Here is a 26,886-nt window from a genome sequence, read left to right on the forward strand (position 1 = left end):
CTGGTATCAACTTCTCAAGTGATAGGACGATACCACTACGGGTGGTGGGGTGGTACGGCGATTTCAACACGGACCAGCCCTCACGTTAAATTATTTAGACATTACTGTATGCATTTACTAACAACAGTAGAGCTTAGACAAACAGCAACATAACAATTACAATTTTTTGACAGCTTATATTTCAGAATAAAATGTGTACACTACATGTACACCCCTGTTTTTAAAACGTGTATCATTCCCGTAAAACATTGCGTCATAACTTTAGCACTCATATTTACCGGTTACTTTTGATTGATTGATTGAAATATTTATTAACAGTTTTCAGAATTACAGTACAATTCAAGCACAACTCAATACAAAGACTGTTAACTGTGAGTGGATATTATGGATATATAACTATTCTCTCCCTCTCTCTCTGTCTCTGTCTCTCTCTCATACATTCGCGTGTGTGAGTGAGTAGATCGGCGACCCGTTTCCTACCTGCTGCTCCATCTTTCTGTCAAACCGGTCCACCACCATCGGTCATTTCATTATTTAATATCTCCGACCGACGGCGACAGTCAATGAGAGTCAAGCTGGCTATAGGTGACTAACATAACAAACTAGCCTGCAACATAAAACCTCTATTTATTTACTGCAGAGAGAACACATGTTTGCAGTTTGCCTGATGATCACTTGTCAGTTCAGTTGTCACTCTTGTGGTGTTTCCACATCTCCCTTCTTCAATGACCATAAGGATATAATATGTGATGTCCACGTGCGTCGTGCACAACTCCACTCATCTAGTAAGTTGTAAACATTGCCAACATGCATCGCGCCCGTTCTTTTAACGAGCCGTGTGTTTTACTTTAAACACACAAATGAACAAACACCCGCACACTGTCTTCAAATGCAGTGACCAACTTTTATTTCAGGGATACAGCAACGTTTCGGCCTATGCGGTCACTGCATTTGAAGACAGTGTGCGGGTGTTCCTTTTTCATTTTTGGGGCACCGTACCCTCGCCTACGCACCTGTCGCCTGTAGGTGTGCAAAAGCCTTGCTTTTTATTTTTACTTCACACACACACACACACACACACACATGATTCTGCATCAATGTGGTGATGTGACAGTCATAATCGATGCGTTTGCGTTTGCTGTTGATTTCATGATGATCCAGGCAATGTTGCCTGTTAGCTAAGCTTCATGCGTTGATATTCATTCATCAGCCAACACTCCCCACTCACAGGTAGTACCCCCCCCCCCCCCCCCCCCCCCCACACACACACACACACACACACACACACACACACACACACCTTGGAAAGCATGAGTGTCTATTGACTGGGGGGGGGGGGGGGGGGGTGTCATATTTTGACCCCCCCCCCCTCCAGAGAGGACGTATATACTAGGCCTTAGTCCTACTCCTCCTCCCAGCCCAAATCTCACCTTGGAAAGCAAACAAAGTGTTTTTTGACTGGGGGGGTCATATTTTGACAGCAGGAATTGCCTGTCATAAATTGACCCCACAGTATCAGGATGTATTAGGATGTTGATATTCATTCATCAGCCAACACTCCCCACTCACAGGTAGTACCGAAAAGGTCTAGGCTGAAGCCGAAGCTTATTTTGCCTAGCCTTTAAGAAAATAAACAAAATACAAAATGAATACAAAGAAAATAAACAAAATACAAAGAAAACAGAAAAAAAGTTAAAGAAAAAATGATAATAATCTTATGTTAATGTTTAATAATGTTAATAATAATGATCTTATGATAATAATAATGATCTTATGATAATGTTTTATATATAGTGATGTGCATAGCTTTAGTTCATTATCCAGGCTATTCCACAAGTCAACCCCTATTTTGGATATACATCTACCCTTTGTATTGGTCCTTGCCCCTTTTTGTTTTAATACACATGTCCCCCTGAGGTACTGGGATTCTCTTATTTCAAACAGCATTTCAAACAGTATTTTTTTATTTATTTTGTACATGACTATTGCAGAATGAAAATGAATGAAATCTTAAAGACAATACGGAAGGAGATTGGCAGCCAGTGAAGTGCAGCTAAAACTGGTGTTATACCGGTATGCTCAAATCTCCTGGTACCTGTAATGAGCCTAGCTGCCGTATATTGAACCAGTTGTAGGTGATGAATTAGGCTTTGGCTGAGACCAGAATGAAAGGCATTACATACAGTAATCTAAATGAGAGTAGACCAGAGCATTGACAACAATTTTAAGATTACTTATAGAGAAAAGATTTAATCTCATAGATGTTTCTTAAATGCATGAAGTATGTCTGTAGACTCTGTACTATACCTTTTTACCTGGCATTCAAAACGGAGTTCAGAGTCAAATTGGACACCCAGGTTCCTCACAACAGAAGTCACATTCGTTGCCAAAGGGCCAAGACTGTCTAGAACAGGGGTTTTCAACTGCTTATGAACCAGGGACCACCACCCTGACTAAGAATCTACCTGGGGACCACTTTGTGTTGGGAGGGGGGATATGGGTGTGGTGTGGGGGGGAAATTAATCTTCCATATTAAACTCCTGTTGCTGTTCATTGTAACTCACTGTATGTATGAGCGAGCAGACACATGCGATTAATTATGGGCACATTTCCTTATAATGGTGACTCAACCAGGCAAACCGGTACAGTTTCCCTTGAGATTCTAACTCCCTTTTCTGTGGAAGTTCTTTACGTCCGACCCAGTAACTGACAACATCGACACGTCATCATCATTTACTGCATTGTTTCTCAACTTGTGGTCAATACAATAAATTAAAATACAAATCTTCACTTTCCTACATTACTAAATGCATGGTCAGGGACCACATGCAATACCTTCACGGACCACCAGTGGTCCACGGACCACCTGTTGAAATCGTTCTTTTTGGTCCCCTCAATTCACAAACCACCATTCTAGACTCTAGAATGGTGGTTTGTGAATTGAGGGGACCAAAAAGAACGATTTCAGATTTGTTAACTGTAGTTCACTATCAAGGACCACACCACCAATGGAAACATTTAACCATTTATTGAAATGTAGGGGAGGAAAGCATGGTTATGGTTACGACAGATGGCCCACGACGGGCCAGCGGCGGCGTCGAGGATTAAGCAGAGTTGGGGAAGCCTCGGGGATCCGGCATGCTCCCGAGGCACGCCAGACCCCCTTTAGGGATCTGTTAGGAGGTGTTAGAGGGAGTAGGATGAGAATTAGGGTGGGGGGGTGGGATGACGAAAGCGAGAACGGGGGGAGAACCAGGGGTTGGATGGGTTGGTTATATATGGGTGGAGGTGGCTTGATTGGAGGTGGAGGTAGCTGCATCGGAGGTGTGGTCCTGATCCTGAATTTCAGTTATCTCTAACACCATGAAATGAATGTGAATGAATGGAGTGAATGTCGGCCAAGCAAGCTTTGAGGGAGGAAAGGGTCAGGCTTTGATATGACTGAGGTCTGGATACAGCTGGGCTGAGTTGAGTGAGGAAGAGTCTAGTAGTCTGTGGGCATGTTATTCTGTGGAGGAGGAGGCAAATAATCTGAAGCCTGTTCCCTAGGAAATGTTGCAACACTTTCAATTAATTGTGTATTAGGAGGACTCAAAGTTACCATGCAAATTAAGGCACAGTCAGCAGGAACTCTCATTTCTTGTGAAACCTCCAGAACATGCAGTGGTGTACAGTGTACTGAATGTATAAGGACATGTGGAAATGTAGAAACTGTAAAAATGCTACAATAGCAGAAATAGCAGATGCATTGTAAACTATGTAGATCTGCTAGTTCTGCTATTTTTAAACATTAAGCTAACGGTTTGAAACTGAACATTTTTCAACATAAAACGATGTTGACCATTATGCCAAATAATTATCTGAAATAATTGTAATTAGGTGATTACATAATAATTATGAAAAGCACAGAACTCAGGTGACGCAGTGGTAAAGTGCCTTCCCTGCACCACCGCAGAGGTTGTGGGTTTGAATCTGGCTTTGTCGAGCGTCTATAGTGCCAAGTTCAGGGTAGGGAAGCCAGGCGTTGGGTGGAAGGAGTATAGGCTCCATGTCCTCCCAGTGGGGGCTTCTCACTGACAACACAGATAAATGTGTGTGGGGAGTGGGGACAATGTAACGAAAAAGACAAGCAAAGAAACAAAACTTTGCTCGAATAAATATATATTGTGGCTGGGAATGGTCTGGCATGAGTATCAGAGAAAATGCTGCCATTTGTTTTGCAAAAATATTTTATGAGCACAGTAGCCTATCTACAGTATTAACTAGTTGAACCTCAATCTTGAAACACACATGGATCTATGCCAGGATTAGGCCAATTTTAGTTTTTTTTTTATTTCTAAAGGAGGGATTTAATAGATGTATTTGCATTTTGATTGATTGATTGAAATATTTATTAACAGTTTGCAGAGTACATTTCAAGCACAAACTCAATACAAAGACTGTTAACTGTGAGTGGACGACCCAATTAAGCATTACACTTGTTTACAAGAGGGTCCACCATGTTCAATTCATCAAAACATTTAGAGACGTACAAATAGACACTTATAGATAAAGAACAGAACAGGAATTCATCATAAAGGAGGTAAAAAGGGGAAAGAAACATATACAGTGGGGGGAAGGAGGATTCAGATTTTACGGGGGCCAGTTTCGAATTGCAGCCGTCCCTATAGTGCCCTTTGAGAGGGGTTTTGCTTTATTTAACACAATAGGAGGACGGGCAATAAATACCTTGCAATAATAATGGGCATTCAAGAAAAAAAGGCATACAGCATAGAAGTTGCTGTCCCACAAACATACACAAGGTGGTACTATAATTACCCCAACTAGCTTGCTGGTTCGGGTGGTAATGGGAATCACACACTGACATTAAGATTAAGTGCTTATATAGTGCTTATACAGCATGGAATCGAACAATGTGTTAATAAATACCCCGTAACTCTATTACAACTACTGGCCTACGAAATTGCGAATACTTTCAGTACAATAACGTGTACACAGTAGGCTACAGCTACATCCCGATTAGGACAAACGTCCCCCATGTTTGAGGGGCGGTAGTTTATTATACAGCCTCTCTCTCCTCTCTTGTCACAGCAACATTGCCCACTGGACCGTCGACAAACCCACTCGCACAGACTGCAAGTATTTGGCGGCATTCACGCACATTGTATTTGAACTTTAAACGAAAGATGGCATCTGAAAACGTGGAAATGAACGGCGATGCTGACAGAGACGACGGCGAGATAGAGGTAAGGAGATAGCACCGAACCACACCACACCGATCCCGTTACAAATGGCAGTGCCATTATGGCACGGTGCCCCTGCCCTGTGCAATTCATTGACTAATTCATGTCCTCATCCGGCGTTTAAAGTCGAATTCTCACATAAGACATAACTACCCGTTGCAATGACAAAATATGCTGAAAATCGGCGACTATCAGCATATCCTGCAGCTCAGCCATCCTCTTCACCATTTGATGATGACAAGTCGACATCGGTGTCACTGAATAAGTAACCATATATGAGTATTAGTAACTGTAAATTGCTACTCTATTTTCCCCTTATAGTTTGGGGATAAAAGTCGAGCTTGATCGATTTAAGTCAGTAGCCTACAAGTACATAGACTATTCAAGGATATTGTGAATGTTTTATAAAGTTACAAAAGTAACTTAATTAACTTTGTTCTTCAGTACAGCAGGCTACGTTACGAGGAGGAGTGTCGTGTAGCCTGCCCTTATTGCTTCGTGATATAAAAAAGATAGTTATAGCCTAACTAAGGTCTATGGCCAATGGCCATAGGACAATACGTAATCAAGTGGCTCTGTAATTAGAATACGTACAGTATGCATATGCCTATTGGCTATTGTTGGATATAGCAAATGGGTGAAATTCCACCTGTAGCAATGTGGTAATACACTCTTGTTGACAGAAATCCCAACCCCCTCCTGTTTTCATTGATAATTCCCCAAAGCCTGCAATGGAATGAAGGAAGATTAGCATGGGCTATTGGTTGGGCATGGGCATACATAGGCTATCTGAATCCACCACAATGGATCACAAATATTTGTATATTACGGGTCCTGTTACACTTTGTTTAACATCATTCTATGTTGGAGGGGGAGGCAGTAACAACATCCCCCCACTTCTATTTGTTTTTGGCCTTCTCCATAGTTCTCCAACTTGGTGATGTTTTTCTCTCAATGGCCTTTCGGGCCTCCCTCTCTTTCATTTACCCTGTGGTGTCCAATGTAATGCAACGTTGGAAATTGATGTTGCCTGGGAAGCGGAAGGTTCTCAGTCCGATCCCGGGCTCCCCAGAGTTAGTGTCGAAGTGTCATTGAGCAAGACACTGAACCGCTAAATGCTCCCGTGCCTTGCACGGTTTCCTCCACCATCAGTGTGTGAATGGGTGAATGTATAGGCCTAATGCACAATGAATATAAAGCACCTTGGATAAAGGCGCGATATAATAGCACCATTTACCATTTCACCATTCCATTCAGACAGAGCGCAGGTCCAATCCATGTTCACTGGCATATCTGTAATGTTGTATTTTGTATTGACTGTGGTTCTGTTGCAGTTGATCACCAGTCCAACTTATTGTTTATACTAGAAAGGGAGTCTTCTGTTTTCTCCCTACAAGTGTTAATGTGGGGCAGGCCTATGTGAGAGGAGGGCTAGCTATTGGAAAGGTCAAAGACTTTGGAATGGAATAGAGAGTCCATCACATTCCTGAGTCTAACCTGATCTTCTGTTGTTCTCAGTATGACGCTTTTTATGGTGAGGCTGGTTAATAATAATGTTGATATTACACTTTCCTGGCAGAGTACAGATTCTACGGCAAAGATGCCGGTTTTGTTTACACTTACACTCCTGAAGTGCAAGGAAAAGCTGTTGTAAAACGGTTGGAGGTTGTCAAGATATGAGAAGATTAATGATACCATAATTTAGGAGGATCTTTCCAAGGCTTCATAGTGGAGTGCTTTTCTTTGCTACTTTAATGATCACTCCTAGTGACTCCATCCTTTTGTCCAGTCTGACGGTATCTTCACTCCAGATATCAGTGAACAGTGGAAGGAAAGAGGATGTTGGCAGCCAATTCTGCATGAGCTTTTAAAAGGAAGTTGCGGGATTTTAGCGGAAGTATTGCCCAAGGAAATGACGTTGATGCTTTACAAATCAGTTTACATTCTCCGCGAATGAAACAAGTCTTGTGATTGGTCAGGAAAATATCGTATCCAGGGGAAATACATTTGACGGATGTTCCGGAGGATACATCCGCCGATAGCTTCTCTGCCTTACGTTGTGACCAGGCTTTTCTTTTCGCAGATAAGTAAGCCTGGCTAGGCACACAGAGGGAAAGAGAGTGAAAACACATCAAGATTATTGAACAAACAAGTGAAACGGTAGAGATGTGGGTGAGGCTAGAATCATGGTCAAAGGGCGAGGAGGGATATCAACAGGACAGTTTGGGGGATTCAGTTTGAAGTGGTATGGCAAATGGTCCGGGTCCAAAGAGCAGGTAATCTCTCTGATCAGGCTAAAGCACACAGTATTGGTAAATCCAGGCAACAATCTGGGATCCAGATTCCAGAACACAGGAGATTAGTCAGAAAACTGATTATCTAGATGGGAAGCTTCTGGAAAACAAAACAGGCAGTAAACTGTGTCACGAGGCTAGGGATATACTGAGACTAATCATGAGTGGGAAATTAAATCAGGTGTGTAGAAGTGCTGTGACTGTCTCATGTCTGGCAATATGGTGGATGAGAGAAGAACGCTCCCACTCCCACTCCAGTAAATCAACGTTTGACTGTTTACATCTCCTGAACGACTCAAATAATCCCATTCCCTATTGACACCGACTACTCAAGTCCATTTTTATTTTTGACAGCTGGGGAAGACGTGAACAAAGAATTAGGAAAACTAGAAAGACCTAGACAAGACAGCTTGTAGATTGACTATTTTCACAAAAGTGACGATATCAATACTGTTTTTTTTTTCTTCACAAAACTGACCGCCCATGTGAGTTTGAAAATAAACTTGGTTTGCTTAGTTTTCCATGGGCATCCAAAGTGATGGCAGCGAATAACTACTCATTATTGTTCTAACTCCGCTCTATGTTTGGTGATTCTCCTCATTGTTTATTTTAAACAGTATGTGTCTTGCACGTGCAGGGTCAGTCCACAGTAGTGCTTATTACTGACATACTTATTACTGGTTCGCATTAAGAAGTAAGAACATGTTAACTAGCATATCTGAATCAATATGATCAAATTCACAAATCAAAGAAATTGTAGCTCAAACTATTATAATTATGTAAATAACATTATGTTATTTACTAAAGCAACCATTTAAAAACTCTCATGAGGGTGTCATGTTATCAATTAATAATATAAATGAATACATAATGTATAGTGATAATATTACGAAAAGACAAAAGGTAATAGCTGTAGACAAAATATTAATGTAAAGCCTCATTACTGCCAGCATTATCAGTACATCAATCACCCCTGGGCAATTAAATGAAGACAAAAATAAACAAAGAATCCACTGACCACTGGTTATAAAAAAGAGAAACACCAATTACATTTGGGACACAAAATACAGCAGCATGTCACACTAATACTATATATTGTTTTTTGCCATTTGTAAATCTGAGAGGGTACAAATAGCTTCCATTTGTATCCTCTCAGAGTAAAATGAACACTGATAGTTTCACTGTGCACCTGTTGGTCAACCACAAGGACATCTTTCTCTACTGCAGTCTGGCAGGTTGTCAGAGATTGAGAGGAAAGCATGCACAGTTGAACCTCAGTATTTCATGATGCCAACCTGGGGCACAAGGCTGTCCTTGTTAGAGAGGTAGACTGAGCTCCACCCAAAAGAAACATACTGTACAGTGCTCTGCTTAACTCTGGAATGGAAAAAAAGAGAATGTTGTCTTGGTAATGTTTGGGTTGTATTTGGGGTTTTAATGTGTGATGTAAGGTTTGGTAATGTTTGGCTTTTAGGGTTTTGTGTGATGTAATATATTTATATTAGTTTTGGTACAGAAATTGGCTCAGCTTTTCGCCACGTCAGAGAAAGGAAGCACATAACACAAATACCTATTGTGTAGATTATTGTGTTTACAAATGAGTATCACATGAGATCCCTCCCTGCTCTCATTGCCCTTCTATGCCTCAACATTTTTAGAACTATCACAGTGTCAGCACTCAGCACTGCACCACCAAGAATCTTGTCAATACATTTTCCATTCTGTTTCCTGTCGCTGTCCCACCGTATGGGTGGAGACTTCCCTTCTGACCTTGGTGTAACCCAGGTCGAATGGAAATATGCCTTCCAGAAGGGGTTGACCACTTTGTGAAACTCAGGACAAACTGTTACACTAAACACTTTCAATTCCTTAAAGTTTTTTTTTTTTTACAACAAGGGCTCTGTTACTTGACAAAATGTATTCTTTCATTGCTTTCTATCATTTCGTGGAGTTCTGGTTAAACCCAGATTACAATTTAAAACCAAGTCAAATTAAGAAATTAATACTTTGTTGCACCTATTAGAATGTATGTAATATGTCATCCTTAAATATAAAACATTGAAATTGTAGAGTCATACAATGATAGTTTATTATGTGACACAGTAAAGCCATTCAATTGGTTTAACACTTTCAACCTGTCCCTATTTTGGCTATTTATAGTTTATCTACAGATGATTATGAGATACGCTGTGAGCTCACAATGCATCATGTCACAATGCAGCGTGTTGAGGACTTGTTGGTCAGCTATTTTCATGCAACACGGTTTGTGTGAAAGCACTTAAAAATGGCCTTGGTAATTTGGTCGAAATGTGCTATACAATTAAACTTGCTTTGCCTAACGATGAAGTAAAAAAAACTAAACATAACAAAAAACATCATTCTAAAAATGGAGTTTGAAGGTTGAGGTCACATAACACAACTCTCACTTCCTCCAAGGCCCAAATGTCATTGTTTTGGGTTTTTGGGTTTTTTTTATACTGACACCAGTGTTTCTGCTCAGGTTCCACCACGGCGGAGCCGCTGGCGGGGGGGTCAACGAGGACCATTGAACATGAACCATTATGCCAATAAGAAGAGTGCAGCAGAGAGTATGTTAGACGTAGCCCTGCTGATGGCCAACGCCTCCCAGCTGAAGGCTGTGCTGGAGCAAGGACCAGAGTTTACATTCTATGTTCCCCTCATCACACTCATCAGCATCTCCCTCATCCTTCAGGTGGTGGTGGGAGTACTGCTGATCTTTATTGGTGAGTATGTATCTTTATTGTGGGGTGGGAAATTAACCACAAACTTCACAATTCTAGATGGGGGATGAAATGGCAATAAAAGATGTCTTTGAATTTGGGGTCAACGAAGCACATCGGGCACAATACGTTTTCCTAAATGCTGAGTCAGCATATTTCATAGTTAAGATTAAAGCTAAACTGAAATATTCCAAATAATACATCATGTATTGTTTTGGCTTGCCACTGCCTAAAGAGTTAACCCTTTTTTTGTTTTCAAAAATAGCTAAAATAATCTACAAGCTCACAGCGTGTCGCATCGCAACAAGTTTGAGCTTCTAGTTTGACATGTTTCGTGGTCCGGCAAAGTATATAAATAGTTTATTGGTCTCACCCAAAGAAATCTTCGTATAGTTCAATCTGGTGCTGGATCACTCCATATCAATCTACTAAAATTTAATTCAATACAATACAGAAAAATAAATAAAAACATTGTCTGTTTCCTGTCTGTTTTATTGGTGCACTAAATGTAATTGTTCTTCCTTAGTCAGTAGCTGGATCTAAGCATTGTGGTTTCTCCCATGACATTATGCAAAATGTAACTGATTAATGTCCAATGTCCACTTGTGACTCAGCAGCACTGATGTCAAGACATTCTGTGATTTCCAAATGTTTTCATCTGATGTGGAGTACTGTTCATGTATTATTTCAGTTGTAAACTTGTTAATCTGCTAAAAATAGTTAGCCATGATAGTATTTTAATATTTAATAATGTAATATATAATCTCAGGCACTATCCTAAAACAAATTCTCACGCCCATTAAAAACTCACTCTCCCAAAATGTATCATCTTACATTGTAAATAAACTATCTGTTTCAGTGGTCAATATTTGAGTTTCTGGGTAAAACTTGCTGTAGAAATGGCCCATGCTAGTTCAGTTTATCTTAGAGTTAAGTGTCCCCTCCTCCCCTGTCCACACCGTCTTTATCTTTTGTTGACAGAGAATGCCATTGAGTGTGAGGAGCCAATGAGACAGATGAAGAGTTGTTCATTCCCTCTGTTTTCAGCTGTTTCCAATTTCCTATGTTGTCTCTATTATAACATCCAGATAGATTAGGGATTGTGTCATAGGCAGAGGCGGGGAAAGGGGGGAAACCCTGAAAGATACAGTTCTGTTCAACTTTATTGTCATGTGTATTATATAATACAATCAAATACTTGTGCTCTGGCTTGCTCTGCCATAAACAAGAACTAGACAAGAAGCTCTGCTGGAACATGCCAGAGATGCCAGGCTAAAATACTTGCAGATAGGAAGAACCTTGTTTTTCTTGTGTGTCCATAGTGTTGTCCATAGTGTTTTAAGTTGCGGTGTGTAGCATTTTGTTTCTTGTCACCGGTATAAAAAAACTTGCAAAATGTTTACAAGTGAAGTGTTTACCTCGTTCCCATAAACGGAAGGCACATCTGTGTTTCTAAGAGACATCACCAGAGAGTGCATGCCTTTCATCCGACGGAGCATTGGTCCGAACGACAACCTACCTCCTCCCTCACCCTAACCCTAACCTCCCCCGGGGCAGACACCTAAACCTAACCGCAACCCTCTCCCGACCCGCAGCGCACCTCGGAGAATTGCTCCTTCGGAGCAATGCTCTGTCGGATGATAGTACGCCTCCCATCACCAGAAGGGACGTGGCAACGGTTTAGATCCCATTATTTAGAGGGACAGGCGCATTGTAATTGGCTTATTGAACAACTGCTAAGCCATAAGACTTATGAAGTTATGACTTATGTTATCTGATTCTCATACTGAAAGATAGGATGATTGTCTTGTACAGGCCTGTTCATACCTGAGTGGATTACATTTGACACTGCAATTTCAACAGATGACAATTGTTATTGCACTGGAGGCTACATAAAATAGTTGTAACTAGAAAAAGTGCCCTTCCGGGCACAGGTCTCCACCAGGTTATCCACAGATCCGTGCAGTTAGAGGTAAAAACACTTTTCGGCCAGTTATAGCGCCACCTTGAGGCTGAGTTGAAATTGTTCATGTGGCATTTCGTCCTCGGCCTAGTGGGAATGTGGGTGCACAATTTCACGGAAATCACGCGATGTGTTCATGATTTGCAGCATTTTGTTTGAAACTGAGCACTCCTGTGAACTTTGGAAGCCAATCTTAACCAATCAGGATGGAGTCTGATAAATCTGAAAGACCCGTTTCGTTGAATGGCTCTAGAGAGACTGTGTACCAATTTGCGTGATGTTTGGACAAAATCTGTAGGTGTACTGTGCAAAAACTTGTTTTGCACAAAGCGGCCTCCTGGTGGCGCTATAACAGGCCGTTCTGGAAAGTTTGGGGCAGAGGTTCATGGTTGGCATCCAGGGAGTGTGTGTGCAAAATATGGCATTGAAAAACTTGTTTTGCACAAAGCGGCCTCCTGGTGGCGCTATAACAGGCCGTTCTGGAAAGTTTGGGGCAGAGGTTCATGGTTGGCATCCAGGGAGTGTGTGTGCAAAATATGGCATCGACCGGGTTAACGGTGGCCGAGATTAGCTGTTCACGGACACACGGACGGACACACGGACGGACGGAGTGCAAAACATACTCTCCCCACATGCCTTCGGCCTGGTGGAGACAATGAAGTGCATGTTGTTTCGGAAACAATATATAACAGCATGTCATAGGTGGGGGAATAAATGCAGTGAAAAACAGTACATTTATAGTCAGGACCAGCTGTCCTGATTATAAATCAGCTCCTCTAAAGTCACTTTAGAGGACTTGAAGCTAACAATAATGCTAATTGACTTGATGTTTGTAGGTAACCCATTCCACATGACTGCTGTAAAGCAGGGGTTTTCAACTGGTGGACCATGGACCACCGGTGGTCCGTGAAGGTATTGCATGTGGTCCCTGACCATGCATTTAGTAATGTAGGAAAGGGATGATTTTTGCCAGGTGAAACCTGGCTTATGATCGCTGCTGTTGGCTATGAGGACCTTTGTGCAACCTAGTCCTGATTGGCTGGCCGAGTCTGACCTCATACTCTGAAACGCTGCCTAGGCCAATGGGATTCTGACCCCATACTGCGCGGAAGTCTCAACCAAGCCCCCAGACTTCCATTGAAGTGAATAGCCTGCCACTCTTCATCCGCTCTCTAGATATATTATAACTATATGGTCTCAATCCAGAGTCTGTAACGCCACAGAAAAGGGGGACAGATGCACAACAGAGAACACTTGTTTCACCTGGCTGTTAATGATACGTGTGTCATTCTTGTTTTAAAACAACCACAATTTGAGAAACAGTGCAATAAAAGACCTGGTGATGTATGTATGATGATGCGTCAATGTTGGACGTCAAGAACTTCCACAGAAAAGGGAGTTAGAATCTCAAGAAGGGAAAGAATCACCATTATTAGTAAATGTGCCCATAATGTGTCTGCTCGCTCATACATAAGTTACAATGAATCAGTTAACATGGGTTTAATATAGAAGGTTAAGAGAACGGAATACGGGTAACCATGGGAAATAGATCAGTGGTGCTCAATCTGTTTTGAGATCTGGACCACTAGAATATGTCAGTTAAATAACGACTGTTAAGGGCTTGCTTTAAGTCACCTCAAATTGACAAATTAAATTAAGCCCTTGACAGTTATTATTTAATTTCAAGCTTTTCCCCCCACACCACGCCCATGTCCCCCCTCCCAACACAACAGTGGTCCCCAGGTTGATTCTTAGTCAGGATGGTGGTCATACTGGTCAATGGTTCATAATCAGTTGAAAACCCCTGCTGTAGAGTATTAAAAAAAGATTTTAGGGATGCTATTGTACCAAGATAATCAAAACGGCTTTGGACATTGCCACTGCCAGCTCTTCTGTTTAGTGCCATACTCTTGCCAGAAAGATTATTGTCTAATATGCAGTATAAGTAAGTAAATTCTTCCAATGGCTATAACTTTAGGATCACTACCACTGTGAACCCAGGAGACCTCTTTAGTTTATAATTAAAGAGTATCAAGTCTGTTTTGCCAAGGCAACAAAAGTATACATTTCAAATACTTACTAATACTAAATACTACTACCTCTAGTTTGTCATGGTGAAAGACTAGCTGAGTTGTGGCATCTGCAAAGAGGAACAGGTTGTAATTACAGTCTGATTTCATGTTGTTGACATACTGTATGTCAGCTGGTGGTGCATGAAACATGCAAAACCTGTCCATCTCTACCTGGTTCTCACATCTTTCTTCTCTGGACCAGTGAGGCATATAATGTCATTGAATTACCATGACAGATATTCACTTGAGGGCAATACATGCCAACAACATGCTGTTCATTTATGTTATAACTCAGAAATGGAGGAATGATTAGTCTAATATCTCATGATAATAATAATAACAACTAGAACTGCACTCTGTCGAGTGCATACTTGCTTGTTGCACACTAGTAGGCCATAAATGGCCAACTAGTGCGCAAGCACAAGTGCAAGTACTTTCGACCGCTGTAAACTGTCAAATCTCAGTATCTCTGTGAAGGAACGTTTGAAATGTATAATTATTAGGTGTAACTATTTGCTACCTACCTACTTTATGCATATAAACACCTAGTATTATTAAGTATGGTTCAAGTTTCTATCTATATAAGAAATACAGTTTTATCAATGTAGATATATTCTAGATCATGATTTATTTTTCTTTGAAAAACTAAAAAGTGATCTAAATTATTACTTGGGGGCGAAATTATTACTTGCGCGCTCTGCTTGCGCACCGTGCCAGCCAACCCGCCACTTGATGCGTACGCAAATAAAACAGCAGATTTGTGCCTGGTTTGCTGGGACCAGATTACATAAATGACCATATTTCTTACGTCATCATTGAGAGCTAGTCATACATATACACACCATGTACTCTGGTCCCAGCAAATCAGGCACAATTTGCTATTTTATTTGACTGATTATGTATAGTATACGTATGACTAGCTCTAAATGATGACGTAAGACATACATATACATATACATATACTATATAGAGTATGTAGTTGTAAGTTGATTAGCGGTATACTGTGGTTACTTTGCGCCAAAAACCGTGCCAGCCAACCCGCCACTTGATGCGTATGCAAATAAAACAGCAGATTTGTGCCTGGTTTGCTGGGACCATATTACATAAATGACCATATTTCTTACGTCATCATTGAGAGCTAGTCATACATATACACACCACGTACTCTGGTCCCAGCAGATCAGGCACAATTAGCTATTTTATTTTACTGATTATGTATATAGTATACGTATGACTAGCTCTAAATGATGAAGTAAGACATACGTATAGATATACTATATAGAGTATGTAGTTGTAAGTTGATTAGCGGTATACTGTGGTTACTTTGCGCCAAAAACCGTGCTAGCCAACCCGCCATTTGATGCGTATGCAAATAAAACAGCAGATTTGTGCCTAGTTTGCTGGGACCAGATTACATAAATGACCATATTTCTTACGTCATCATTGAGAGCTAGTCATACATATACATACCACGTACTCTGGTCCCAGCAGATCAGGCACAATTTGCTATTTTATTTTACTGATTATGTATATAGTATACGTATGACTAGCTCTAAATGATGACGTAAGACATACGTATACATATACATATAATATATAGAGTATGTAGTTGTAAGTTGATTAGCGGTATACTGTGGTTACTTTGCGCAAAACACCGTGACAGCCAACCCGCCATTTGATGCGTATGCAAATAAAACAGCAGATTTGTGCCTGGTTTGCTGGGACCAGATTACATAAATGACCATATTTCTTACGTCATCATTGAGAGCTAGTCATACATATACACACCACATACTCTGGTCCCAGCAGATCAGGCACAATTTGCTATTTTATTTTACTGATTATGTATATATTATACGTATGACTAGCTCTAAATGATGACGTAAGACATATGGTCATTTATGTGATCTGGTCCCAGAAAACCAGGCACAGATTTGCTGTTTTTTTTCGCATACACATCAAATGGCGGGTTGGCTGTCACGGTGAACGAAGACCGGGCGAAATTATTACTTGCGCGCTCTGCTTGCGCAAGTAACTAGAACTGCACTCTGTCGAGTGCATACTTGCTTGTTGTACAGTTGCACTAGTAGGCCATACATGGCCTACTAGTGCGCAAGCAGAGCGCGCAAGTACTTTCGACCGCTACAAACCTCAGTAATGACTACTTGTGCCTGATACGGCAGTGGTGCCAGATTACATGTATGTACATAGTCACATCGTCATTACGTCACCATCGAAAACCAATTACACTCTGGCATTGGGTCCTTTAATCCACATCTTTATTACGTCATCATTGAGAGCTAGTTAGTTATACATATACTATGTATATGTAATTTGTAAGTTGATTAGCGGTATACTGTGGTTACTTTGCGCCGTACGCACCGTCCCAGCCGTCCCGCCACTTTTGATGCGTATGCACCGTCCCAGCAAATTGTGCCTGATACGGCAGTGGTGCCAGATTACATACATAGGAGCATTACCTTTAATCCTCCCAACACTAAAACATATTGTCATTACGTCACCATCGAAAACCAATTACACTCTGGCATTGGGTCCTTTAATCCACATATTTTTTACGTCATCATTGAGAGCTAGTTATACATATACACCATGTAATCTGGCACCGCTGCCGTATCAGGCACAATTTGCTGGGATGGTGGATACGCGTCAAAAGTGGCGGGACGGCTGGGACGGTGCATACAAGTCCCGGGCGAAACTAGTACTTGCACGCTCTGCTTGCGCAAGTAATAATATAATAATACATACAATTTATATAGCGCTTTTTCAAAGTCGCTTACAGAACAGAAAAATAAAAACAATTGTATTCCAAAAATAAACTAGTTAAAAAGGTTAAAGACTAGAAACCAAATGTAAACAAACAAAAAGTGGGGGTGAGGATTTATGTAGGGAAAGATCCAGCAAGACATTCTGCTTTGGTAAACTCTGTTCTATCGCCCTCTTCTGGCTCATTTCTAGACATTGAGGGCCATATTGTGACTTCGCTGAATTTGACTATGACTTTCCATTTGTCTTTTTTTCCAAAGTGAAGTGGAACTTGAATGATGAGAGCATGCACTACAGGCTTAATATCATGGAGAACGTCGCCACAGCATTTGTTTTCATCATAGTCGTCGTCAACGTCTTCATCACAGCATTTGGCACACAGCAGCCTCATTCCAACTCATGACCGACTGTTCCTCAATGACCCCTCTGTCTTCTGATCAACATTTTAAACAGGTGGGGATCCGTGTATAGGCCATTGTTGTATATGGACAATTCATCTTCATTTGACAACTTTTGTGTCTTGAAATAATAGACACAAATTTTGTTATTTTGTGATACTTGACAAATCCATGCTCCCTCAAATCTCCAGCTGTGACATTCTTGGTTAACTAAAGGATGAAATGATGATTTTGATGTGCCCATCAAGTCCTTCCATGGTTTAATATACTAGCCGACTTATTTTTGCTGAAGGGCAGTGGTGTAGTGGAGGGTATACAGTTATATGCTGTGTGCCCAGTCTGCCCACCCACTCTGTTTTCAGTGGGTACTGCGTATACAGCAATCAGTTAGTGTTGTCAAAAATATAAATGAAGATTTGAAACAGTTTAAATAACAGTTTAACATAATTCTATGTTGCAATGATTTGGGCTGAGAGCAGCACATTCTTTTTTCATCTCTTCTTAGCGTGATTTGGCTTTGCTTTTGTCCAGAACGGTCAGCATTTTTGGAAATACCGGTATGTTTCTTTTGAAGCAAAAAGAAACACTACAAAGCAATGTTAACTACTGCTTTGAAACAGGAGGATGATGATGATGATAATAATATACTTTTCTTTTTCTTTTCTTTTTTAACACAGATGTTTTGTCGGCCATTTTAATATATTTCTGTGTTTCTGAACTGGTGACAATACTAATTACCCTTTGGCTATTACTAAAGTACATCATCATCATCATTGTTATATCAACTAGTTATGTTAGGATAAAGGTTTTTGTTAAAGTTTTTTTTATTACTCAAATCTAAGTATGTCTTGTTGCTGCTCTTTGCACTTTTGGAGACAAATCTAAGTTACTATTCCAAAGAGTAGGTCACAACATTCCTCGAGCAGACGAGCACATAATATCACTACCTCTTTACACAAATACTTTTCTTCAGTCATGATATATAGTCTATATCATATACATACCTATGGTTATCCTAACCTTTATTTGAGCCTTTATTTGTGCTATGGATAATGCATAGCAAGGATTAAAAAGCGTCAGGCACACTGGCCAGTATCAGGGTGACAGTAGTCACAAATAAAGCATTTTTATTTGTGCTTTTATTTATTCTTTCATGTTTTTCTTCTTTTTTATGCATCAACTGTATCACCCTGATCAAAGAGCACTTTGTTTGTAATTTACTCATCTGCCAAAAATATGTGCTCCTCTCTTTTCTTTTCTTTGCAAAATGTGTGTATACAGTATACACAGTTCTCCTGATACCACTACACCAGACATTCTATTGGTCAGTTTTTATGTAATGTTATGTAAAGATCAATTTTATTCTTACAATAAAAGTCTACATACAGTGGCTTAAAGGTCTACCAGTCCAAAGCTTCACATTCTGAAGAAGACGTTTTGGTCAAAACATTAATCAAATAAAGTTTGACTGGGAGCCCTTTAAGCCAGAGTGTGCAGAATTGTATTATTGAATTGTCTGATTTTCAGTGGTTGTGCAAGCTTTTTATATATATATATATACGATCAATTTGATTACCTCTATGAGAACTCTTATCATACTCAGTAAAACAATGCAATTTATGTTAGGCCTTTCATTATCTACATATCATAAGCATTCAATTAGCCTACCATCTCTCCATCTCTCTCAGTTCCAGTTTGGGTGTCTATGAACCTCCTAAATATGCTTTTTGGATTATTTTGTAAATCTTCACAGCTGATTCCCAAAGCACTTGACTATTAGAACTCACCTTTCAGTGAGGTTTGTACTTTGGAGTTTGGACCAGAGTGTGTACGTGTAGTATAGTATGTTTGTCTACATAGGCTATGGCTCAAGGCCTACAGTGTTATATTAGGAATCCTACTGCCTTAGATGAGGCCTTGTTACCCGAGAAAGCAGCTTTATTTTAAACAATGCCACACTCTAGTGGTCAAAGCTTTTACTGTTTACAGTTCTCAAACCTCAGTTATGTATGCATGCTTTGGTTTTGTTCTATGCAACAAACAAACAAAAAGTTAATTATCTGTTTACTTTGAAAACATTTTTATAATTTTAAAGGACCAATTTATTTGCCCAATTTTATAATCTGTATAATCGTTTGCACTGTAAATTCCCATTGTGTGACCAATGAAGTTTGTAAATAAAACGACAAAACACAATATGAATATTGTTTTGGTTGTCCTTTATCACATATCATGGCACTTGTGTTCTAAGGCAATCTTAAATACACTACACAGAATGTGACGTTTATACAGACTCACTAACACATAGTGTATAATTATGCACCAAATATTTATAAATCATATCCCCTTATGAATATTTATTTAGAACAAACAATATCCCATTTGCTGCCTATCAGACAGAATGAGGTACAGACAGTAGCAGGAGTCAATGTCAGATTTTCACCTTTTCCTATTTTATTAATTTAAAAATGTCATTATGAAATAACGTTGTGTTGTGAATACAACATTAACCATGGCCTCTCTTTATATATTGGGGCAAATTACATCCTGTAGATGGGATAATTTTACCACATCACATGGCTTAGGATAAAACTGTGGGTCCCATTACGATTGAATTACAATTCAAGACGCGAGCATTAATCATATTACCTGTTATATTGGTTATCTTAGCAAAAGCATTGACCATAATTATTGTTCTTTTAATGTAATCTACGGTATATTTACTTTTGTATTCGTCCGCAACTCACTCACAATGCACTGCGCGACGCCTGCATATTTGATTCGTTTGGACCAATCGTATGCGCCGATCACGTCCCTGCAGTAATGTACCGGTGGAGACTCGTCAAAAACGTTTACAGTCGCTATTATCGACTAATTGTAATTGGTTTGTCAAAAGTCCAGAGTTTTATACAGATAAAGCACCAAACAAAACCAATCGCCGAGAAAACGATGTAAATAATAAGAGTGATATGTAGATACTCTTGATGGCCAGGAGAGGGCACTCGTGTTCTACCAAAACCAGTAAAAAAAATCAGTAATTAATTTACCTCTGAGTGTACAATGTATCCAAATGGGTACATTTGTACCCAAATGGGTACATTTATACACCTTCGGATTACAAAAAATTATACATTAAGAGGATTTTATTATGTACATATATATTTCCTCACATCACCACCTTCATAAATAGGGTCTACTGTTCAAAACACACAGGATCTCAACTTTCATTTTTCAATGTCAAATGTCATAAAATGTGGTATGCTTGTTATAGGTTAGGTTTTAAAATGTGTTTTCAAAGTATAGTAAATATATAGGCTATATATGTTTTGTGTGTGTGTGTGTGTGTGTGTGTGTGTGTGTGTGTGTGTGTGTGTGTGTGTGTGTGTGTGTGTGTGTGTGTGTGTGTGTGTGTGTGTGTGTGTGTGTGTGTGTGTGTGTTTATTACGTATAAAATCACGGTTTTCTTTTCAAATGGTGTGCACTGGTGATTGGAATGCTGCTTTATTTAATGCACTTTGAAATGGGTCAAAAACTGTTACGCATAACCAGATGATCAGAGATCTCCACCTACTGAATCTTATTATCTGATATGACAGGTGACATCTAAATTCATTGAATTGGCTAAAACTGTGTGGAAATATTTTGGAAATTACTTCACAGAAACTAATGCAAAGATGTTAGAGGCATTCCTTCGTATTGGAGGTGGGTGGGCCTAGTCTGGCTCCAGCCCTGAATCGCTACCATGTCTAAAAAACCAATAAATATACAATAAATAAAAAGTGAAACTAAATGAAAATTCAGTGTCAGGCTAGCGTGGGACTAATTTAATTTAGAGGTCCCTAGACATAGGAGTAGACCGTCATCTACATGGTCATCTGGCTATGCAAGACTAGTTAACCCATATGTAACATAATATTACATAGACATCATAATGCATAACTGTAACTTCAACAGTATCTACATTCTAGACCTGAAATATCAAATGAAAATTGTGAAAAATGGAAATCTGAAAATGCATTTTCTTTTCCCTTTCAGATTAACAACATTAGCATAACGATATATAAACAATGATGTGCAGATGGCATGATGCATGATTCAACCCCTGAATTCATGTGTTGGCCTGCCTGGTCTTGGTACCATTCAGAGGATATTACTGCAGTAGCTGTGATGATCGACACACTCACTGATTTTTAGGGTTTTTTCTGTGTACCATATGAGAACCTCCTGAGCTTTTTTGCCCAGAGCCAGAGTTGCCATGCCAAGGGCTCTGTAGCCACATGTGAGTTTAGATTCTACAGGGGGGAAACAGGGAATGAACAGCATTAATTGGAACAATGTTTATAATAACCGATGACTATATCTGATTTCGACACTAACATGGCATGGCCTACAAATATACACATACTATATAGCCAAAAAACATGAAATCATAGAGGAGGTAAAAAGGGGGGGGGGGGGGGGGGACATACAGTGAGGGCCCGGGGAGAAAGGGGTGGTGTTGTCTCACTGACAGCTGTTTGATTGTGCTGCGCTCGTTGCATATTCCTGTGTTGCTGATGATTGGAGGGATTATCTGGGATCGACTACTTCAGTCTGATACAACATGGATGTGTGTGATGTTGCTGCTTTGCCGTTGTTATTGATTACTCCGAGTTTGAAAGTAAAGAAGAGTCTGTTTAAGCTGTGTCATGGTCCACTGATTCACAAACACAATAGGTGGGTGGGGGATTCAGATTTTACGGGGGCCAGTTTTGAGTTGCAGCCGTCCGTAGAGAGCGGATTTGAAGGAGTCAAGGGATTCGCATGTCTTAATGACTGTTGGTAGGGCGTTCCACATGAAAATAATTTAGTCCCTTGTTTGTACCGAATCTGGGTTGCACATAGCCTGGATCCAGCCCAAAGACCCGCCCACTCTCTGAGTGGACTGCATCTCTTGTTTCAAGAAAGCTACAGTCTGATAATCATGGGCTAGGTTGCACATGGTTTGTTGCACTAATAATATGTTACTAATATTGTATTATTGTTGAGCACATTAAGAGGCGAAGAATGTTCGCTTCTCAACGTTTTCTCTGTGTCATTTTAATGACTTGGCTACCAAGTAATTCTGTGAGAAGTGAACTATATTATTTATATTTATTGTTGAGCAGAGCACAGGAAGAGTCCAGAAATAACCACTAGATGGTGGTTAGTTGCCAGGTATGGCCATGGCGGGTATGGCTATAATGGCAGCTATCGTATCGCACTGCTGCATAGAACACATACATTGTTTACGCATAATTACGCATTGCACATATTCCTCATGTTTTTTTAGAAATGTAATTATATAGCCTACAAATCAAGACGACATTAACATCATGAGTATGTTATGTATGCATGATTGAATCATATGTAAGAATATATCACTGCGTGGCATCATTCCCATATGGTCTAGCGGTTAGGATTCCTGGTTTTCACCCAGGCGGCCCGGGTTCGACTCCCGGTATGGGAACATAACTTTTAGTGCTCAAAACACAACACGTGGTTCAGAGTCAGACTTTAACAAGCTAATCATTCTGTAATATCAGATTTTATTTAAAATATACGTGTAAAAACTAATAGCCAATAACAATGTGGGGACACACACACTCTGCGGTTCGATCCCAATCCAGAGAGGCGCCACCCGGCGGGCAGAGAGCAGAGACGGCCACATACTTTCGCTTTCGCCGAGGAGCATACCATGGCTACGGCTCCACTGCCGAGAATACTACTTGGTTTGGAACTTTGGATCAATGGACTGGTAGGCTATGTGGAAAACTGTAATAGAAGCCTGGTGAGTGGTGACGCGACGTTATACTTGGATGAAACTGTAAACAACCGTTCTATATATATATATATATATATATATATATATATATAGAATATATACATCGTACATGATATAGAAAACGAGAATAAAAGCGCATCACTTTTTGCAATGGAATGCATTGGGAGCTAGAGCTTGTAAATCGCCTATATTTGCGCTGTGGCCTGTGGAAGTTGTGTGTGGAAGTGTGTGGACAGTGGAACTGTCAACAGATTACCTGCGTCATGACTCATTACTTAATATGATGAAGTCATGTTAGTTGTCCTGACTTTTCTGTTCTCGCCTCCCAGTTCCAGTGAAACTCTTGGGCTGGCCAATCATTTCTCAGGGAAAATGTGACTGACTAGGAATTCCCCATGCATCAGCTCCGATCAGCTCTCTCACTGCTGTCCGGGGAAAAGAAAGTGCACCCTTTCTGTCACAGACAACAAACATGAAAAGTGGAGGGCAGCCGGACAGTGTTTGCATGAAAATGTACACACCTCGACTCGCACCGTAGGTAAAAAGGTCGGAGGATTACCTATCAATCACTACCAGCTGCTACAATGCCGACGAGTTTCGTCAGGATGGCAGTTTGCATTTGTTAAAGGAATTACAATATTGCTTATCATTTAGGTAAGTGCAGTCCACACAATGCAGAGTATTGCTGTTTTTATTTAGCCATGCGTAATGCGTATGCGGAATGGAGTTTACCTTTTGCTTTAGTATGTTGGAAATCAACATTTACCTTTATTTAACCAGTAAAAACACATTGAGAATTAGTCTCTTTTGCATGTAGCCTGGCATGCCCACTCGGGGGTGTTCTTCAGGTTAAACATTTAATTTCTTTTCCACAAGCTGTCTGGTAATTAGCCTACTTGACGGCTGAGTTTGAAATTCTTTGAATTGCATTTTAAGAATGCGAATTGTGCCTATTTTAGCAAGGTTGGCGTTGCCAGTTGACTAGTAGGCAGTAGCAGAACCCCTGTCCTCTGATGTGAGTCAGAGACGCAGACGTGCCAGACTGCCAGTGGTTCGGTCGGTCTGCTACCATCTGATCTCACCCTGTTCTGTCCGGCACCACGGATGGCATGTGACATGCGCGCGCGCGCAATAATACGTGTGTGTGTGTGTGTGTGTGTGTGTGTGTGTGTGTGTGCGTGCGTGCTGATTGTTCACTGTGTTTTTTCTTTTACAATGAAAGAATGGGACAGTCTAGTGTTGAAGGTCTTTTAAATTATTAGCGGCCTCTAGATAGAATCTTGTGTGATTAATTAATTGCAGAAGCCTGTCTATATAACTTTGTCTAAGTTTGTCTTGCAAACTGCTGAAGCTGAACTTTTGCTGGGGATGTGGTTGGGCAAATTTGGGAATGTTGGTCATATTTCAAACTAGGTCTGCTAGGTCTAGGAATTTGCAAGTGAAGGCTATTAGCCTACAACTAAGTATTCTGTGACTGTGAGTCCTTGGGTGACACTGAGCGAAAACACAGATTAGAGGTTTTATTTGTATTTCTTGCTTTGGGAACTTGTTCATATTCACAAATACTGACTGAAACTGTTACATCACAGGAATAAGCATTTTTATGTCACTTTTGAGTGGCATACATGCTACTGTACAAACAAAATAGTCTTTCCTCAAATAGTTCATAACAAACCACCCCACCCCCAGGGCTTGTCTAAATGTTTGCCAGATGTTTACATTTTTGTGTTAAGATGCTTGTGTCGTGGAACATACAAACAGAACATCATTGGTCAACTGCACTCACTATTCTTCAGGGAAATGAAGGAATTAGGGAATGAGATAGGGAGAGTCAGGGGCCTTGTCCAATGTCCATGGTAGAGAGAGACAGGCCCAGCTTTACCAACCAATCCTTTACCACTCCCCAACAGCCATCCCATTGCAGATAATTGGAAATTTCAGTTGACTGACACCAATTATACAACACTATAAGAGCTTCTAAATATACTCTGGTATGTTGCAAGAATGGACTCGTATGCCTATACTCTAAACATCGCCTCATGTTTCTGATTGAAGTCTTTCCTCTCCTATCAAGCTCTGTCTTAATATAGAGTTGGTGTGGTTGGTAGCATTGACTGTAAACAAGGATGTTTATTGTTTCACAATGTAAAGGATAATTGGGATTTTCCCATATAATATTAATTTAAATCAATCAATATAGTTAGATATATGTTGTTAGCAAGACTAAGTTGTGTAAGCATAAAGGGGTATGTGTTTCTGAACCATGTGCTCTCATTTATGAAGGTACAGGATGTCATCTGATCTGCTTAGTGCTTACTAGATCTGGCTTGATTAGCAATATTAGGCAAACAACAACTGTGTGGAATGGTCTTTCCCACCTCTGTAGTGTCAGTTTGGCCCAAAAAACAATGACAAGCAACAGTGATGTTATGTTTAGCTACTGTTAGCTAGTTAAGCTACTGTTTATCAACATTGTGTGTGTGTGTGTGTGTGTGTGTGTGTGTGTGTGTGTGTGTGTGTGTGTGTGTGTGTGTGTGTGTGTGTGTGTGCTTGTAGAGGCCATGAATGGATATTGTCAACCATTTCATTTTTACTGTAGCTAGTGAGAAACCTATTGCAAAATGCCTCAAATTTAAATGAACATATAAGGATGTTTTGCAAATAGTGTAATTAGGTGAGCTTACACTGCAATGAACCATTGACGCATAGGACATACAACATGACAAATCCCACCTTCACAAAGAAGTTAGTGTTTACTTTGGATTGTATTGCCCCTCTGTCTATAAAACATTGTGTATCTTTTTATTAGGAGAAAGAAGTGCAAACACTCTCCCAACAGGACAGAGACAGGTGGTGTAACAAGCCCACAGGTGAGATTGTAATTTTGGACATTTGGGGGGCAATACTAACCTACTATTTCAAATAGTAGGTTATTTCACTAACAATTAAGTTAGCCTCTATACATACATTGTATCAATCCATCAATGTATTATTTTAAAAGGTGAATGGAGTTGAATCCCTGAAGGACAGGAGAGGCAGGTGGTGCAAGAAAGTTACAGGTGAGGTTATAACTGAGGGCCGCTCTATATTATTATTTGAGATAATGGGGCTATGTCATTGTAGCAATAATCACCAAACGAAGGGAGCTGAGCTTATATATGTTTTTGATGTATCATATTAATAAAAGGTGCACGGAGAAGCAATGCCTTCAGGTACCACCAGCAGGACAGAGACAGGAAATGATGCAACAGCTCCACGGGTGAGTCTAATCATTGGAATTGACAAGTGCACTTCTTTGAGGTACATTGTGGTAGTAATGATGTCATAGTATATTTTGAATAGCTAAGCATTCAGCAACCTACCTTTTATGGAACTATATTCTAATCTGTTAAAACATCTCTAGAAAGTCAATGTTTGCTCTATCATACATACACATCAGGGAGAGATATAGACAATTAAAATTAAGAATAGTACACTGGTGATACTGAAAAAGCGCCTCTAAAGTTGTATTGCTTGTCAACGTTCCAATCTTATTCGACCTTCATCAGGTCATATGAAGATGAAGATCATTGAAAGAGAAAGAAGAGA

At 40.1% G+C, this 26,886-nt stretch overlaps 2 protein-coding genes across 4 annotated transcripts in view; both read left to right on the top strand.

The window, feature by feature from the left end:
• Positions 1-5,094: 5,094 nt before the first annotated feature.
• On the top strand, positions 5,095-19,536 carry LOC310873149 (ninjurin-1-like). Its single transcript, XM_083785467.1, has 3 exons — positions 5,095-5,246; positions 10,038-10,281; positions 17,358-19,536. Exons 1-3 carry the CDS (start codon positions 5,187-5,189, stop codon positions 17,498-17,500), a joined length of 447 nt encoding a protein of 148 aa, XP_083641593.1. The 5' UTR covers positions 5,095-5,186; the 3' UTR covers positions 17,501-19,536.
• Positions 19,537-23,703: 4,167 nt separating this feature from the next.
• The window catches only part of elf1 (E74-like ETS transcription factor 1), a 56,087-nt gene continuing 52,904 nt past the window's right edge, over positions 23,704-26,886 (top strand). For 2 of the 3 annotated variants that reach the window (XM_083785819.1, XM_083785820.1), the window contains exons 1-4: positions 23,704-23,952; positions 26,108-26,168; positions 26,300-26,357; positions 26,486-26,557. The gene's annotated coding sequence lies outside the window, so the exon portion shown is untranslated. The remainder of the gene's footprint in view (positions 23,953-26,107; positions 26,169-26,299; positions 26,358-26,485; positions 26,558-26,886) is intronic. The other variant, XM_083785821.1, reaches the window with a different exon arrangement.

This window comes from Protomyctophum parallelum (assembly GCF_964188405.1).
Source record: "Protomyctophum parallelum genome assembly, chromosome: 16".
Classification (NCBI taxonomy): domain Eukaryota; kingdom Metazoa; phylum Chordata; class Actinopteri; order Myctophiformes; family Myctophidae; genus Protomyctophum; species Protomyctophum parallelum.

What these genes read in the sequence shown, in the direction of transcription:
- LOC310873149 (XM_083785467.1), top strand. Translation starts at nt 5,187, where the DNA reads ATGGCATCTGAAAACGTGGAAATGAACGGCGATGCTGACAGAGACGAC. An exon ending in GAGACGACGGCGAGATAGAG is followed by an intron (nt 5,247 to 10,037) that starts GTAAGGAGATAG and finishes GTTTCTGCTCAG; the next exon opens with GTTCCACCACGGCGGAGCCG. An exon ending in AGTACTGCTGATCTTTATTG is followed by an intron (nt 10,282 to 17,357) that starts GTGAGTATGTAT and finishes TTTTTTCCAAAG; the next exon opens with TGAAGTGGAACTTGAATGAT.